The sequence below is a fragment of the Lissotriton vulgaris genome, chromosome 9 (assembly GCF_964263255.1).
Source record: "Lissotriton vulgaris chromosome 9, aLisVul1.2, whole genome shotgun sequence".
NCBI lineage: Eukaryota > Metazoa > Chordata > Amphibia > Caudata > Salamandridae > Lissotriton > Lissotriton vulgaris.
In genome coordinates this window covers 338,961,124-338,979,879 of record NC_141697.1, presented here as the reverse complement: position 1 = coordinate 338,979,879, position 18,756 = coordinate 338,961,124, and the positions used below count along the sequence as shown (strand labels likewise).

General features: G+C 46.0%; 1 protein-coding gene across 1 annotated transcript in view; it reads left to right on the top strand.

The window, feature by feature from the left end:
* The window catches only part of TC2N (tandem C2 domains, nuclear), a 221,012-nt gene that overhangs the window by 135,149 nt on the left and 67,107 nt on the right, over nucleotides 1-18,756 (top strand). Inside the window, exon 7 of the mRNA XM_086937679.1 lies at nucleotides 6,906-7,006. Coding sequence (XP_086793805.1) covers nucleotides 6,906-7,006 — 101 coding nt within the window. The remainder of the gene's footprint in view (nucleotides 1-6,905; nucleotides 7,007-18,756) is intronic.

Genomic DNA, 18,756 nt, shown 5'->3' with positions numbered 1-18,756 from the left:
GAAATTAGACAGATGGCACCACTATTGTTTAGATTCCTGTTGCATCTAAGGGTGTGCGATTGTAGACAGAAGATTCCTACTTCCTTGAAATCTAAGCTCACACATTGTGCAGAACTCATTCCAGAGAAAAGCCCACTGTCACCTGACGCTGTTGCACCAAGAGCTGAATGAGTACGTAGCATCTCTCAATAGTGTAAGACTTTCTGAGCAGCTACAATAATTTGAACAAGGTGAAAAAGTCACACTAGCAAAGACCATATATCTCTTTCTATACCAGGAGGGGCATGTTGGCGTGGCAGGTTATATTTCATTATATTTTCGACTGTATTGATATGCATGGAATCCCATTTCTTTTATGGATTTTGAACTGTAAGTTGTGCATTAATTTGGCATTTTTGGTTAGGACAATTTTGATCCCAAACGACCAGCAGAAGAGACAATGTATGCTACCTAAGAAACACATCTTTGATGTGTAGGGTTACCTAGTGGATACGCTTGGGCCCAATCTTGCTCGTCTTGTAACTATTCTAGGAGCACTTGCTAAGCGAAAACACCTTACGCTACGTGACATTTTGACTGAACTCAACAAATCGGCCAAGTGTGAAGGGTTCATGTACAAATTACAGGATCAAATGGACATCTTTGCTATGATAAGGTCTTCATTCCCTAGATATGAACTAGACACAACAGCTTACTGGCAATAGACTGCTTCACTAGACATCTTAGAACCAGCAAGCGATCCCTTTCAACCCTTCAAGGCTCTGGGCTTCAAACTGCTAGCAACCTCCCTCGAGCTGTAGCCTTGGCTGGGAACGTGAACAGATGTGTTAAACAAGTATAATTGTGTCCTTCTAGGGAAAAATGAATATTGGGTATTTTAGAGGTTTCCAGATCCAGCTGTACAAGCCTATCAATTTTACTTTGCTGCATACTTCAGTTGGTGTAATACTTTGCTGTTGCGACTGCTCTTTTTTATTGTTCCATTCCTCCACCACCACTTTTTTCTTTTCTTTTTCTTCTCATTTCCTCTTTCCACCCCACCCTTTCTTTTTTTGCTTCGTCTCTCCTTTACCTCTGCCTCGATTTGTACACATTTGTGTATATGTATAGTTCATATACTTTTGTATGATTTGGTTTGTATCCTTACTAAATGCCACTGTAAGGACTTGTTCTGTTATCTGGAAATTTCCAAATAAAGAAATGTTAAAACAACCGAGACAACTCTGAAGCCAATAGATGCTTTGGCACATCGGGAAAGATTTAGAATATGACTTAAATTCTGATGTCAAAACGGGGTCAGAATATCATTGCCCAAATATTGTAAACGATAAAAAAAATGTATCCTAAATTTCATTTAGAAAAATAATACCTCTTGTGGTAAATATTGGAAAATGTACAATCGATAGAGCGGAAGTTTTGTAAACAACATTTTGGCCAGGTTATTTTTGTCGGACAGTATTTATGCAATGATATTCAAAACTGATAAGTACATTGTGAATTTGGAGGTCAATGCATCAAAATAAAAGGCAAAAGGCACTGGGGAGTAGGAATTGTAACTAGAACCTACATATAGAAATTGCGTGCGGAAGTCATGATCCTGACTGAATCAATCAACCCCAACAAGGGAGTTCGAGGGACGACAACTGGGATATTAGTGTCTGAAATGTATCCTTTCCATGCATATACACTCCGCCATTCTATGGTTTTACTCCACAGGGTATTTTCAATTGAGTGTCAGATCTCATAAAAGAGAGATTGGACAAAAAGAATAGAAGGAAAACGAGTAGGGAACTGAGCAATCCTGTCACATTCCCCAATGTAGTGGCGAGTAGAGACGATGAAATAGTTAACACAGATTGATGTCAAAGGGTTTAGAGAGCTTGGGTCACATAACAGAAGTCACCACCAAAGATCATCAACTTTGTAGCACTAAACAGGTTAAAGGCCTTCTCTACGTCAAGCACAGAAATTACAGCATCCACTGGAAAACTCTGCAAAGTTGCCAATACATTACAGACCCCCAAAAAGTTTTTATGCAAGAGATTCCCCGTGAAAACTGGCCTTGTGGGAATGGAAAGCTGGTTGTGTGACTGCCACCAGTCTATTGGACAGAGAACCTCATTTTGCCAAGTGGGTTAGCCCAAGACATAGTCTACAAAGGACTGTTTGATGGAATCCTTCCGGGATATGGGGATACCAACTATATCCAGTTCTATCGGCCCTCAGCCGTTTTACGAAATTGGTGGAGAGTTTCATGTACTTGGGGAACCAGATAATCACCAAAACAATTGTAGAGATGTAAAAACAATAGATTGAGCTAGTTCAGGTGACCCTATAGATCCCGTTCCTCTTCTTACAAGCTTCCTCCTTCTGCCTCTTGTTCAAATTGCCTTTCCTTGCATTTCCAGAGGAACAGAACTACTTTTGCTGGAACTCCTTAGATAGAGTTGAAAGGGTGCTTTCATACAATCAGCAATTCACAAAGGTCTGCCTGACCAGACAAATGGGATTGACAGGCAGGAAACCCTCTGACTTACCTCTTGCGGCTTCTTCAAAACCCACGTACTGGAGTAACTAACCTGAGGGAATACTAAACTGAACATTAGCTGTCTAAATTCCCTGAATCTAGCCCTTCCTTATCTATGCCTTCCATTCAATTAGTTCAATGTCTCCAGCTGATATAGCATATCCTACGCCCAGCACAATTCAGATTAAATTGACCATTTTGCCTTTCTCTCCAACTCCCTGAAAATGGTTTCTCCAGACTATAGATATTAACAATTTAATTTACAAATAATTCAGCCTGAATTGCTACAGCGCTGCAACATAATACCTCGAAGGCCGTGCCTTCTCTCTCTAGGTCATAAAGGAATGTAAGTGTCAGGCCAGCACACTGGGCCTCGCCTTCACCCACACTAAGCTGGAAAACAATGTCTAAATTCTTGAAAAAAGCCCCACCAAGATACAGAGGAAGGCTTTGTAACAAATAGATGTGTCAATGTAAAACTATCTCTTTACAAACAACTACTCTCTTGATAATTAAGGGTGATCCAGAAGTCATATCCAGTGGAGTTAGCATGTTTCTCATCTTTTGTTAGAAGTACATAGTACAGCACGATAGCAGAGCATGTTAATGTCTAATTAATGGAACATTAATTAGGCAGGGGGGATTTGTCCCAGTTAATCCAGAAAAGTGGCACATGACCAAGACTCTCAACTTTGTCCAAAGTGACTGGACTAGCTGTCTTTCACACATTGGAAACCCGCAAACTTATCTGTGGAGTGCCACAAAGATCGTCCATCAGCCTTGCACTCTTCAGTACTTACATAATCCCCCTTTGCCAGGGTTATCCGTGCCCATGACACCAGCATACGCTCCTACACCGAGGACACGCAACTCATACTGTCCCTTTTGGACAAAACCTACAATATGCAGGACAAATTCACCGCCTGCATGGCCGTCAGGCCCGGACTGGCCATAGCGGGCACCGGGCAATCTCCCGGTGCGCCGCAAGGGTGGGGCCGGTTTTGAGCCCCTGGGGGCCGGTTTTGTTACAGGGCCGTTTTTGCAGCATAGCTGCAAAATCGGCTCTGCAACAAAATCGGCTGAAAACCGGCCCTAGCAAAGCGCTCGGTGGCACCTCCAAACCCCCGAGTGGGGAGGGGGGCCGGCCGAGTACTTTGCCAGGGGCGGTTTTGGTTCCCAGTCCGGCTCTGATGGCCGTAGTTGCCAACTGGATGAAGTCCAACCTTCTCAAGCTAAGGGTTGTGATTTTCATCAGGAACATCTAACAATGTGGTTCAAGCTGGTGGCTGTCCATCCCAAGACCCACCAACCGCACCATTATCCCTGCCAGGAACTTCAGAATCACCAATAACAACAAACTGGATATGAGCACATAAGTAAATGCCATTGACAGCATCCTGATTCCATAGCCTGAAAATGATGAGGGAACTCCTTTAATAGCTCTGAAAAGCCATTCCTTAAGCCCTAGTCACCAGCAAACTGGACTACGAGAACACCCTTTATGTTGGAATCAACAAGCAACTCACCATAAGACCATACAGAACTCGAGAGCCATGTGCATCATGATCCTCACAAGCAGAATCCAAATCACACCATCCCTCAGGGAGCTCCACTATTCCTATTCCACAAACATGCATGCATTCAGAAAAACAGATCCAGAGCCTGGGTTTCTCCTACATCACTCCTAAAGCATGGAACAACCTCTCAATACACACCCAAGTCTCCCCCTCTCTTCTTGAGTCCTGAAAGAAGCTGAAGACCTTGGTCTGTGAATAGCCCCCCACCCTAAGCTAAGCTAGACTATCACCTGCTCAGCACCAGGATGCCTTCCCAGATGATAATGAGCTCTAGAAATCCACGTAGCATAACATAATATAACATAACATAACATAACATAACATAACATAAGGACTATCCAAAGAACATATCAAGGCTGAGTTATCTGACAAATCATGGAAAATAACTCCTGAAGGTGTGATATGAATCCCCTTATACTAGCCACCAGTATCGTCTTGATTGTCTTTTGTGACTGCCCTAGTAATAGAGAGGTCCTGATGTATGACATGTTACCGCCTCTACAGGTCCACAAGACTCCGGCAGGTCATCGCCTTCAGAAAGCATCATTTGTCCTGGATATGATCCTCAGAACTATGCGGGCTTGATTTGAAGCAGAGTCAATCACAGATTGCAGGGCACCCTCTTGAACCAACATCTAAACCTAAAATAAGCACATTTCATAACATGATTCGGATAAATAGTCACTTCTGTATAAGGCACACTTATATTTAAAAAGCAGAGCTATTTGCCTTCAAGTTCCCACAAAGAGTATTGCATCGCCACTAATCATCAGTTACTGTATAATGAACAGCGTATTGTATCTCCACTTATCATCAGTTACTGTATAATGAACAGCAAAATAGGTATCCCTGATTATCCAAACAGGAACTTCTCTTGATTAGGTTGACTATGACCTTTAAAAGATTTCTTCCCATCCAACTTGTAGCTAAATTGCCATGTTCTTTCCTAACTAGATAGAGCTGGTATTCGTTGAGAAAGTTCCCTGCCCTATGTCTTGTAGGATGATTCGTGCCCTGATGTTCCCGCAAACAATACTTACCCCACAGCATCCAGCACATGCCCTTATTTTTGGGGCTTAACTGCATCTCCAATTTATCTCTGTATATCTGAAAAGTCCCATGAAGAATCATTCATGATTGAAGCCCTCTAAAGGACCATGTATTCATAACCTGCAACTATGGGAAGCTATCCTGCTGCTTAACTATGAAAAGCGTTCTCTCACTCACATACCAGGACCACCACTCCCCTATTCCTTTCTTCCTCCTTTCTCTTCTTCTCCCCAGAATAGCCATAACATAATATTCTACAGCCTTTCCTCCCCTCCTGGTAGGTATCGTAGCCTCAACAATAACTTGCCACTTAACCCAGTAAAAAACTATTGACTGCCATTGGAAAGTGTGGCCCTGATGGCCAGTCAGCGGAATGTTATTCAACATGCCTCATTCTAGGCAGCTAACAATTGGAAGCAGTGGAACCACAGTCCGCGACACTCTGAAATCATGTTAGTCTCTTAGCATGGACACTCTTGATGGCCTGCACGCCACAATCAGTCATGCAGATCTATCTCCTCAAATATGCACCCACTTACCCAGGAACGAGGCAGTTATGCGTCAAGGTAGGTAGTTTAATGATATACAATAAGGCCCCAATGCCACATTTCAGGTTACCAAATGCACATACAGATAAGACACAAAGCTCTGCCACAAGCCAAATCAGCCAATAGTCTCTTAGCATGGACACTCTTGATGGCCTGCACGCCACAATCAGTCATGCAGATCTATCTCCTCAAATATGCACCCACTTACCCAGGAACGAGGCAGTTATGCGTCAAGGTAGGTAGTTTAATGATATACAATAAGGCCCCAATGCCACATTTCAGGTTCCCAAATGCACATACAGATAAGACACAAAGCTCTGCCACAAGCCAAATCAGCCATCTAGCTGAACCACTCCACATGCCTCATAGCCGGCACAACCCCCCCCTTCCTGTCAAATTGCATTAGAACCAGTCACATCCGCGAGAGGTTCAACATGCACAGACTTGCTTGTCTCTAATTTTCTCCATCCACATGACTCCAGAGGCCAAGATTTCTAATGTTTATTGTTCGTAAATCACCAAGACAGCCCAGCTCATCCCTTGATATACAAGTGAAAGGTGGCATTATATAAGTCACTTAGCTGGGTCTGGAGTTCTGTCGTAGAGAGAGCAAAATTATCTCTAAACCTGCACAGGGCTTTTCAAGTGGGAACTACAGTGTTACTGTTAGCTACCCTAAGGTCTCATCCGTATTGACCTCAAAGGTGGAAAGAGGGGATGGACTCCACTCCAAGATGGCCAGCCCTTTACTGGTTTGCTTTATGCTTGCTTTACCCTTTCAATTTAATTCATCCCTTTTTTGAATTTCCAATCCATGTCCTTGTCACAGTCTACCCTGTTTTGCTTTCTCTTCCTTGGTCATTTTGTTTTGCTTCTCCTTTTTGCCATTAGTATATTTTATTGCCCTTCTGTTCAGTTTTGCATTTTCTGCTTGTAAGAGACAAAAAAAGGAGGATAATAAAAAGCATAATAATGAACAAGAGAAATAATGTGCCTTCTTTTTAAGATGTGGCTTAAGGCTTCACGCGGAACTACCTCACAATCCAACCCAGAGAGACAAACTTGTATTTTTCCAGAGGCCTTCCTTGTTAATTTACAGTGTTCGTAAACCGTAGAGTACATGCCAACCTGGGAACAATAGAACCTTGTCCACACTCAAGGCTGAGACTTACCCAGACCTTTAACATGCGCTTTCCCTTTCAGATACGATTACTTTATCAGGGGATGAAAGGGATTTTGGAAGGCTCAAGGTTCGGCTGTGTTACAATACCGCTGTTGAACAGATATGGATCACAGTCTTACAGGTAAGGTGAGAGCCGTTGGATTTATCCAGAAAGAGGTGTGTGTGATACAGGAAAAGAATGGTTCTTTGCATTTCATTAACTACAAGCACACAAGGTGCAGGTTGGCAGGTGTAGCAAGGCTGGACTGCGGAGATATTTTGTGTTTTGGCTGTGGGCTTGTGCGGGAGTATTGTTGTGGGATGTATGTCTAATAGACCATGCGGTCTTCATATTGCTCTGAGCACCCCTGAGTAGCAGTCGCAACTATTTCCCACTGCTACTCAGGGCTGCAGTGCTGACCCTTGTTTTCACATCTTGCCTACTAGACATCATATGTGCTGTCTGTTGTGAGACGTATTGTTACCGTACAATGGGCTTGGAGCCCCCGTAACTTACCATTGGTTAGCTTCTTTGTCACTCATCTGCTTGCTTCTTATTTGTTTACGTGTTTGAGCTTTACTTCCTCTTCTTGTGTTTGTTCTTCCCCTGTAGCCAATACACCTTGTTGTGTCCTTACACTTCTGACTTTTTCAGGCATTACGTTTTTCTTTCTGTTTAAGCACTCTACAAGAGTGCATGTGTTTTCCAGCTGTCCAGTGGCGTAGCTAGAGCCCTTTTCTGCCTAGGGTGGTCCCTGCACTGTATGTAAGAGCGGTGGGGTAGTGCTAGCGATGCCGCCACCCCACAACACCTTTCAGGTAAGAGCGGGCCAACTCCCTGCCCCCCCCTTGATACACCACTGCAGGCGTCTCCTTAGTCTCCTTCTTTTTCCCTCTCTGTGTTGTCCTCTCTTGCCTGTATGCTTCTCCTCTGCCCCTCTGTGCACTTGCCCTCGTGTGCTCCCTCATTTACGTTGCTTTCTTGTCCATTTGCTTCTAACCCAGCTCAGCACCAAATGCTCTTTCTCACGTCCGTTTGCTTTTGTCCCCGTCCACTGCACCCTAACTTGCTCTTTCTCTCTTACGGTTGCTTTCCCCACTCCCTCTGTGTTTTTCCCCCACCGCACCCTCTGTATTGCTTCCAGACCCCTGAGTTGCTTCAGTACCAACCAGCCTCTCTGTGCTTATGACACCCCTTGCTCATGTTGCTTCCCCTGCCCACCTTGCCCCTGTGTTGCTTACATGCCCCTGCCCATGCTTCTTCGCCACCACTGGCTTTCCGAAAAAAGAAAAGACAAGCATTTGCAATGCAATAGGTCTCTCATTTATGCAGTTTGAGCTATTTGCATTGTAAATGACAATGCCCTTTACTTATGTTTTGGTTTTCAAAACATAAATAAAAGGCATTGTCATTTACAATGACAATAGCTTAAACCAGCGTAAATGCGAGACCTATGGCATTCTCATTCGTTCCAACTCTATTCCCTGTCTAACCATCTACTCTTCTGAATGCGTTCGGTCTAATTTACATGCCTACACAAAAAAAATTCAATTCAACAATGCAAAAATAAAGGCATGCGTATTAAAGTTGGGACATGTTTTGGATCAAAATCGAATTATCTAGCTAGAAAGCTAGTTTATGAATGGGAGTATAATTAAATAATGTAGCATAACTCAGCATCGCCATAGCCCACCGTTTACCTCGTCGGTCACAGTCCCGGCTGGTGTCTGCTCTCTGTGTGTTAGTACTAGACAACTGGCCTGCTCTTTTTCATGACGTCGAAGCACCAGTGGAATAAAAGTATTGCGCTCTCTGACTGCGACAGGCAGTTTCCGGTAATAGTGTCATGTCTATGAATTGTGTGCTTAAATGTAAAGCAGAGGGTTCAAATGTGAGGAGGGGACTTTACTTCACTACAGCAGCATTAGAAGCATTGCTTCATGCAGGTTAAAGTGAGCGAGCTACTAAAACGAGGAGATTCCATTCACACTAATATTTCAGCGTCATATCCTCACGCAGTGTGAAAACTCGCATCCATGTGAATTCAGCCCGTGTCAGGTTATCTGGTTCTTCCCTGACTGACAAGCTGTGCAGTGTTTCATCGGAAAGAGTCTGCGAGCCTTGTGACAAGAAACGCAGTCTTTTCATGAAATAACTTTTTTTTAAAGTCATGCTGTTTAGAAATACACTCTAAGTGTTCTGTTTTTATTTTTAATTATTATTATTTTTTTTACTTTTAACTTTGCTACAGTTCTTCTGGAAACCGACCGAGAAAGAAGCAAAGGCACTCAGGGGTGTAAAAATGCACCACCCTATGAAGGGTGTTTTCATTTAAAGGGCCAGTCCAGTAAATGGAACCATCGGTTTTAAAACCCCAACTATCGTCATCAAACACAGTGAGATTGCATGCAGACCTCTAAAGTTGGTGGTCGTTGGCGGTGTTTTCACCGTAAGCGGACAACTTGTTTTCAATGTCACTGGATGGACACTTTAATGTAAAATCACCAACACATACTCGGGAATATGTACAGTACACTGTGTACAATGTGTACGGAATGCTGGTTCAGTGGAATAAGTCTGAATTCCGCATGTACATTAAATTATGGAATCTTCCACGATTGGTGCGTATTGTAATTTAGGGTTGCCGGTTTGTAATAAAGTATATTTTGCTTTACCAATCAAGTTATACATTCAGCGCCTTCCAGCTCGCCTGTCCTTTTTAAAGCTCTTGAACTCGGGTCCGCTAGTTCGATAAGCAATAATCTAAAGTCGGAGGCAGCCTCCTCCCCTTCCATGGTTCCACCTGCTCACCCTTCTCTGTTAAGACTGAGTCCTTCTGAATAAATTCCATCAATCCAAGCTTTGTCTGTAGTTGCATAGGCACGGTAGTGTAATCGGTGCAGAGTAACGGTGTATAATAATAACGTGCATATGTAAAACTGCAGCCCGCTTCTTGCAGGGCTTTTGATAACAATATACTTGTCTGTGGCCGAAAAGAGCTTCAGTTTCCGAACCCATAGTAATAACTCCCTTATTAAATCACATCACTTGTGAAGAACCGGTCATAATCACTCGTCCCGGGACTGCGCCAGTGCTGAGACTGCAGAAGAGCACCATAGCCCCACGACCACAACAACTTCAAACCCAGCTCCGCCTGATGACATCACACGGGACCGAGGGCGTCTGCTTTTTTTTTAGTTAAAGCAGGATGGAGGTTTAGGGGTATTGACCCAGGACATTTTTTGTGTCCCGTTATACCTCCATGCTTGTAATGAGGCCGTATTATGACAGTTATAAACAAGACTTGCGCCAAACTGAAACCTGTTGTGGGGCGGGACTTCCGTCTTCTGAAGCCCGTGCCCAGGGAGTGCCTGGCCAGAGGAGCAGTGGTGGCGCGGGGCTCCCATGCCCGAGGGAGAGCCCCGCGGAGGTTGCACAAGTCCAGAGTGGCGGTGAGTTGGGCTTAGTTGTAGAAGGGAGGGGGGCGGCGGGGGGGTCTCGGTGTGCTTGTGTGTATGTGTGCGGCAGAGGGGGGGTTGTCTCTGTATGTATGCGTGCGTGTATGTGCGCTTGTGTGTGTGTCTCTGTGTGTGCGCTCGTGTGTGTGTGTGTGTGTGTGAGCATGCGTGTGCAAAAGCAGGGAGAGGTGTGGCTTCCCAGGAGACATGAGATGTGCACACGCGCGCGCGGCCCGCTCCGATCCGATTCTTGAAGATGCGCGTGGCCATCTCTTATCTCCTGGAAAGCTGGGCCGGTGACTATAGGTCTCTGGCGAGACAGCCCTTCGCGCTGTAATCGCCACAAGACCTAAAAAAAACGGCCCCTTATTTTGTTGGTGTGTGCATGCGTGGTGTGCTTGTCTACTAAATTACGCAAAATGCTTTATTATTTTTTATTTATCCCCTGCACAGTATCGAGATGTTGTACAGAATAGATAAAAATCATTGATAACGCCAATAGGTCTCAGAGGCGAGACCTGCTAGCTGGGCCAATGCTTATTTTATTGTTTATTTTGGAAGCTTCGCTCTTTGTAAATCTCCTAACGTTTTGAAAGTATACGGTGATTGCTAGCTCCTGAACTTAACAGCTTCGCTCATTCCTTGCTACTATACCTTTTTCAAATGATTAGAATGCTGCCTATTCCTTTCTGTCTGGTTTGTTTATTTACATATGAAGTGCAGACTTCTCTCAAGTGCAGCAGAGGACTTTCCAGTACACATATGTAAAACACACTTGCGGGCCCTATTCACAGATTGCAGATTTACAGCTTTCTGGAATTCACCAATTCAGCTATGTTCAGTGTAGAATTATACATAACACCAGCACCTTCGTTCAATGGTGCATTTTTTTTTTGCCCTTTGAAGAAACCATTTGACCCATGCTCCCACAGGTTTTGTGTGTGCGCCGTTAGTTTTCGACCCTGGACATAAATATATTCACGCCAATGACAGGAGTAAGTCTCTCATTATTTCCAGGGAAGGAGGCAGAGGGGAATTTGAGAATGCCTACACACTCCAGTCTGTGAGCTATCAACTTCCCAGAGAAAAAAAACCCTGCATCTGCCACTTTCCACCTGAGGATTGGACCTTACTCTACTCATGGACAATATTATGCAATCAGGGGTCGTACCGTTCATGGTGAAGGGATTTACAGCTGCAAGCAAATCATTTATGAATAACGTTCAATTGTAAATCCAGCCGTTTCTGTGTGTAAGTTAGATTTAAAGGATAGGAGTGAGTTCACTACTCAGTGTGAAGAATCTTTTGAAAATAAATATATTCAGCACCTTTCTGAGTGATAGGAAGAGGATGACGTTTATTGAGTTCCATAACAAGAGAATCCCTGTTTGTAGACCTTCATTTTTAGTTTCCTTGCAATGCTTCCTTTTATCCATTAGCATTGCATGACAGAGAAATATAATAGTGAGTATGTACTTCAAATTATCAAAATGCCAATGGTAGCAGAAGTGGCCTCACATACCCTTTGACCAGATATAATATAACAGGGTTGACGCCTTGCCCCACATTATTGCCTGAAGAGCCTTCTAGTGCATCATCTGGAGAGAAGGAAAGCAGAAGCTCAGAGCCAGACACGAAAGACTTATGTTTTGAAGAAGAAATTTCAAGACACCTTAGCCGGTTTCAGGACCAATTTCTTCATTCTTGAGTCCAAGTAAGAGGCAGCGAACAGTGTTGACCATTTCACTAAATTTGACCTGCCAGCTTCCTCTCCATTCCATTGCAGGTGCATAGTTCCTTAAAAAAGTAAGGCGGCACAATAATTTTAAGATTTGGAAGAAGCATTTTTGTGAGTTTATGTTAAAAGGAGACCTGGTGGAATGAGAGGTGCTGGTGATCCTGGTGGGGTCTAGGCTACTTGAAATGGGAGGCAAATCATCTGTGGAAACAAACATATTGTGCAGAGATACATTGGAGAAGAAAGTTTACTTTGAAATGCAAAAGGGAATAGGCTGGGTCAAACTTGTTTCAAACTAGTATTAATTCTGCCTATTACGCAAGAGCGTTATTGAAGGGTTTTCGGTCATTGTACAAAACAACAGAGGAAAGGGAAGACTGCATTGAAATCCTAAAGATGATGGAAAAACAGACAACGGATATCGCTGAGGCAATAGATTCATTTAGGGTTTTGACAAGTAAAGTAGTAGTCAGCAGATGGCAGAATATATGGGTAATAGAACAGAGAAGAGAGCAGATTCAGCCATAAAATCAGACTATTACATCTTCCATTGTCCGGAAAGATAGTATGTTGGCCTAGGCTGGATGAAATTATTAGGAAGGCATGTAAAATACTTAAATATGTCAAGCCATTTTAAGGGGCGATCCAGCAAAGTTCACCCGTGTTTCATAAGGCTAAATTCCAGTCAGCAGGTCAGAAAAATGACCATATAGGAAGGACAGGAGTTCAGAACAAGGTAACTCCTGCCGCCAGACAAAGACTCGCCTGACAAAAACAGGAAAGCATACCCAGCAGACCGGACACTGCTGGGGTAAGGCATCTGGCCATCTGGACCGTAGACCGGGAGCTGGATGACTTCAATATTTCCAAAAGGTACAGCAGGGTGCCAGGCTTATGACATTAGTGGAAAAATGTATCAAATAGAATGCATTGCATTTCCTCCAAAGTGGAGTACATTGTTGTTACCATGGCCAGAAGTCAAGTTTGCTGGAAGGTGCTTAGTGAAACTGTTCAGCACCTGTTGTACAAACAAGTTATGGCCATTTTCCTTGCCGCACAACAGAGTACAGGATTCTAATCCATACTTTTTCTAGTCGAGAAATTGTGGATTGAAGCTAGAGCTCTACCATAAATGCCACAATTTCAGAAAAGGTACGATACAGTGAGTTACTTCATAAATACACAAAGAGAATATACTCAGAGAGAATATACTCCGAGTCGTTGGCCTCCAAGAGGCTTATCGCCATATACTGATTTGTCCGGCTCACACAGATATCTCCAGCCACCTAGCATTCAGAAAGCAACTTAAAACTTGGATATTCGACAAGTAATTCCCCCACCCTTCTTCAAGCGCCTTGAGACCCTCTGGGTATGTAGTGCGCTATATAAATCATTTGACTTGACTTGACATAGAGTCACACTTCCCTTCAAACATCATAACAGTTTTTATCCCGCTACTTGCAACCTTCCCTTTTTCAGAGCGGACAGAGGCTGTCACATAAGACCTCAGCATGAGAACTTGAGATGGCATAGCATGATTAGAAAGTTGTCTCTTAAATTATGGTACCACCTTCAGGAGATTTCGAATGGCGAGAGAAAACGACAAGATGGGGAGGGTTTGTCGTCAGGTACATAATCAGCGGATTGTTTGATTTCTAAACGGGCGAGGTATATATTCTGTATATTGCCTTAAAATGTACAGCTGAAACAGTAATAACCCATAGCCTTTACACTATGTTCTTCAGTCCAATCTCCAGGGTTGTCTTCTGCTTCCAAATTCAACAAAAACATGGCATCACACCTTCTCCATTACAAGAGTCAGGACACCAAGTCCACACCTTAGAAGTGCTTGTTCTCGTAACAGACTCAGCCTCCTCCTGCGAGAGATGGGAAGCCCTTGAGTGTAAGCTGCACGCCCCACGCCCACTCCGGGTTTCAGTCCACCTTGGGTGGTTGCCCAGTTCCACATCCTGAATTTGCAACCAGTCCTGCACATGAGCGATCTAAGCATATGAATACTTGATAATGTTAGACACTGGTCTCCCATATGAAAGTGACCAATTCCCAGGTCTTGGGCTTTTCTCCTCCTATTTCGCTTGGAGTCCTCTCCTTCCATATGCCGTCAACCACAATAATTGCTACTTTCATTTTACCCACAAGGTGGCAGAGTTTGTCATTACCCTGTCCCCACAAGTCAGACAAAAGGCTGTTGTAGTTCGGATCCAGAAATCCTTTTTTGTGTTATATTTAAGCTAAGCAGTGTATGATAGCAGAAGCCAGTATTTTGGCGGGATGGTTGCTAATGATACCTTGCAAGCCAATTACAAAAGGTATGCATTGGAATCCAAGGTGTGTTCATGGTGTTTTGTGAGCATATGAATCCAACCTTGAGGCTGAAGGGAGTTAAGATCAGGATATTCCTCATGCTGACGTAGGTGGTGTTTGATGGGTTCTTTGAAGGTGCTCGGAAGGTGTCATATCCTATACCTGATTTGAGGCAGCTCAGTATGATGACAGCATTCCAGTGGACATTTGATAAGAGAGCATAAACTTGAATCTTGACTCAGTGCTGATGCTTTTATTGTAGGTGAGATGATGCTGAGCTTGTGGGTGAAGCAGAGAGCCAAGGGAACAGAGGGAGATGGTTTTAACAACGTAAAAGAAGTGCACAGACAAGTTTGAATACTGGACTAGGAGATTGTATAGGGTCTTGCAGGACACTGTGAGCCAGCCTGCCTCATTTTGGTATGGGTAGTGTTGGCAGAATGGGAATGGATACTCATGCTGCAGGTGGTTAAGGTAGGAATTTTACGGGGGGGCGTGGCTAGCCGAGCAGCGAGATGGCCGCTCTGTGAGTGAGCTCCGCCGGCTACGTTCTTTAATCCTGCAATAATCCTTTTCCTGGTCCTTGCGGACCCCCGATATCTCAGGGATCGACAGCGGACACCCGGGAGATCCTGTTACCGGAGTTTGGTGCACTCGGCTGGTAGGATCGCGGAGCTGGAGCCATTTGCGGGTCTGCCGACCTGAACACCCGCTTCGATCCTCGGCGGAAGTGCTGGACCCTGGGCGTTGCAGGCCACCACAGACCGCGGCTTTGGAGGCCTCTGGAGGTCCGGCGGACGGAGGCGTGAGATCCTAACTGCAGCGGGTCCGCTGCTTTGGCAACCTTTGGTGAGTCCCTGCTGGATCTGAGGAGTGGGCCGGGACGCTGCCGACCAGTGGAACGCAGAGGGCAGCCGATCTCCCGCCTTGGCGGAAACTCCTGCCGAGACGCTGAAGACGGGTCGGCCATACTCCCAGAGCTGGCCCATGCTGATCGCAGCTGCCGGGACCCGATTGGGGGGCTGTGCCTGACCCTGTGCAACTGCCGCCTAAGTCGAGTGTGATGTAACGCTGAAGGAGGGGTAGGGGACTACCGAAGCCCCACATGACCACACCATTGCCCCGGAGTAGTGCTGCTACCATTCGATAACGAGATCGGGGCATTGCTTGCGCCTCTGCGACCCGAGGAGACCGGATGCCTGACATCAAAACCCCTGCCCCCGACTTCGGTGGTTTATTGGACACTGTGTGGTTCCACTGTTGAGATTCCAGCTCCCGCCATCTTGGGGCTTGCGAATATTCTAGACTGCGCGTTATTGCAGACGCGGGCCTTGTGTAGCTGCGTCACTGAGGCCTGGAAGACCGGTCTGTACATCTGCACCCCCCGGAATTGCCCGTACTGCTTTGGCACCACACCGAAACGTGCACATACAGCCTGCAGGCGGGCGCTGCTTCTCCAAGATACTTGCTGACATGTCCTCGCCACTACGATGGGGAAAAATGAGGCTAGGCAGCCCAAAATCAGTTTTGACAACAAGCGTCTTTCGAAGCACCCAGCAGCAGAGACGGATGGAGGTGAGCCATCGTCGCAGGGGACACCGGCGAACATAGACTTTGGGGCGCTCATTATGGAGGTGAGGTCCAGCTTGAAAAGCATTGATACCAAACTTGATGCCATGTCGTCGCAGCTGGAATCAGTGAAAACCAAGGTTGATGCCCATGAAACTAGACTGGATTGCTTAGAAAACAGGCAAACTGAATGCTGTGAATTCCAACAGCAGGCCAAGCAGCATATCACATCTCTGGAGCGGGAGCTGGACAACTTGCGTGCCAAGTCAGATGATTTGGAAGCGTGTTCCCGTAGGTCTAATATACGCATTACGGGAATTCCGGAGACGACAAACACTGGCAAGATGGAGGCGTTTGTGACGGACCTGTTGCACGAACTCTTCGACCCGGACCTATCATCAGTATTCACGGTCGAGAGGGCACACAGGTCACTTGGGAAGAAGCCGCCGTTGGGTACCCCACCTCGTCCCATCCTTGCTAATTTGCTCAATTATCAAGACAGAGACCTCATACTGAGACTGGCGAGGGAGAAGGGTAAGATTACGCATAAAGGAAACAACATCTCCTTCTATCCGGACTTCACCCCCCTGGTGCAAGCGGCCCGTAAGGAATTTTTGCCGGCTAAGAAAATTTTGCTGCAAGCTGGTGTGCAATATTCCCTGTTATATCCGGCGAAACTGAAGGTACTCCACGACAACACTACGCACTTCTTCACTGATGCGAAGTCTGCGCTAAAGTTCGCCAAACATATCAGCAGTTCGGGGGCCAGAAGGAAGTCACCCAGACTGGAGGACACTGCAGAACAACTCAGTGATAATGACTAAATGGGCTGCCGCTGTGAGATTTGGGACACTATAGGTCTGCCTCCTTCACGTCTTAAACTGGCGCTTGAGAGCCCCGTGCGCCCACTGCTGTTATACCTGGACTGGGAACGAGAGGGGTAAGAAACTGAGGTATCCCCGAATGCCCAGCTGTGACTACTGGTGCCCTGTTGCCTCTGTGAATGTTGCCGAGGTGGGGTTAGTCGACCCTGGGGCGGGGGTACCGTTGGGTCCAAGGAGCCTTATTTCCGAATGTAGCCACCCCGGTTACACGGGGGTGTAAGCTGGGCGCACCACGCCCCATGGGGTGTCTCCCATTGTTTTTGATGTTGGTTTTATATCACGCTATGCGTGCCTTTCTACGGGGTATGTCACGACCTGATTGGGGGGTTGATGAGGGTGGGGGGAGGTGGGGGGAGTTTGTGGGGTTGTTGTTTTTAGTTCTGATACGGTGCACTGTGCTCTTTCTTCTGTCTTCCTATTTGCGCAAGGGATCAGTGATTGCGATATGTGCGGGACCTTATGGCTCTGGGGGGTGGGAACAGCCGGGGACGGTGCTGCTTCTACAGTACTTCAGATATGGGGGGGATTAAGCTATGGACCTGGAACATTAGGGGCCTTGGAGATTACAAGAAAGCCCGATTGATGCATGGTATACTGGCCAGACATAATGTGGACATCTGTTTTTTGCAAGAGACTCATATTAATACAACCCCTTCACCCAGATTGAAGAATTCCAGATGGTCAAATGTGTACTCTGCCATTTATTCTAATTATGCGAGAGGGGTGGCTATACTTGTACGCAGGGGGCTGGATTGGCAGGAACACGCTCACGTGCAAGATGTGGGTGGGAGATACGTTATATTACATGGGTCCCTGCAGGGGCGACCTATCGTGCTGGCTGCCATTTACGGTCCGAATGTAGACGATCCTGACTTCTTTAGGGGTATCTGGGCGCGAATTGCATTGCTTGACTGCCAATCGGTTGTGCTGGGGGGAGATTTTAATGTTGTGCTGGATGATGACATGGATCGGAGAGGTGTGGGTAGACCAACGCATGCTAGAGCGCGCCACGCCATCCTTGATGTAATCAGGGAGGGGTTGCTTTCTGATGTGTGGAGAGTTCGACATCCTGGTGTGAAAGTGGGGACCTGTTTCACGTGCCATAAGTCTGCTTGGTCCAGGTTGGACTTCTGGCTAGTGTCGCCTGAGGTGGCGACGTGGGTGACAGGGGTCGACATCCAGGCTCGATCGTTGTCAGACCATGCCCCTTGTATGCTGGAGTTGCGCCTACCCGACGCTATTCACAGGGCGTTCACGTGGCACCTACCCCCACACGCACTCACGGACCCAGTATTTGTTGAGGAAATCAGGGGGGATATCCTTAAGTATTTTGCAGAAAACGCAGGTTCCGTCTCATCAGAAGCCATCGAATGGGACGCCTTTAAGGCGGTGATCAGGGGCCAGTGCATAGCGAGGCAGGCGGGAGTGCTACATACCATCCGTGAAACACTGGCCCAGTTGGAGCGGGAGTTGAGAGATCTAGATGCAGCATTTAGCCTTGACCCGACCTTGGAGATTGCTGGTGATCTAAAAACCAAGCTGCTTGCCTTTAATGAGGAAGCGGAGCGCGAGGTGCGATTCCTGGGGAGACAGGCCGAGGCCCGCAGGTATGGGGAGGGGGACAGGCCCAGCAGGACCCTCGCCAGGTTGATAGCTCCTCGTACACAGTCACACTACATCCACACCATCCACGACAAAGAGGGGGCCCTGGCTGTTGGCCAGGAAGCTGTGTTACGCGCCTTCACTGACATCTATGCGTCCCTATACACCTCCAAGCAACCCATGGTCCCAGCCTCTCTGGAAAGCTTTCTTGACTCTATCGCCCTAGTTTGGTTTAATAATAACCACAGACAATACATGGACCTACCTGTAACAGTCCAAGATATCGTTCAGGTGATTCAGAGCATGACGGCCAAC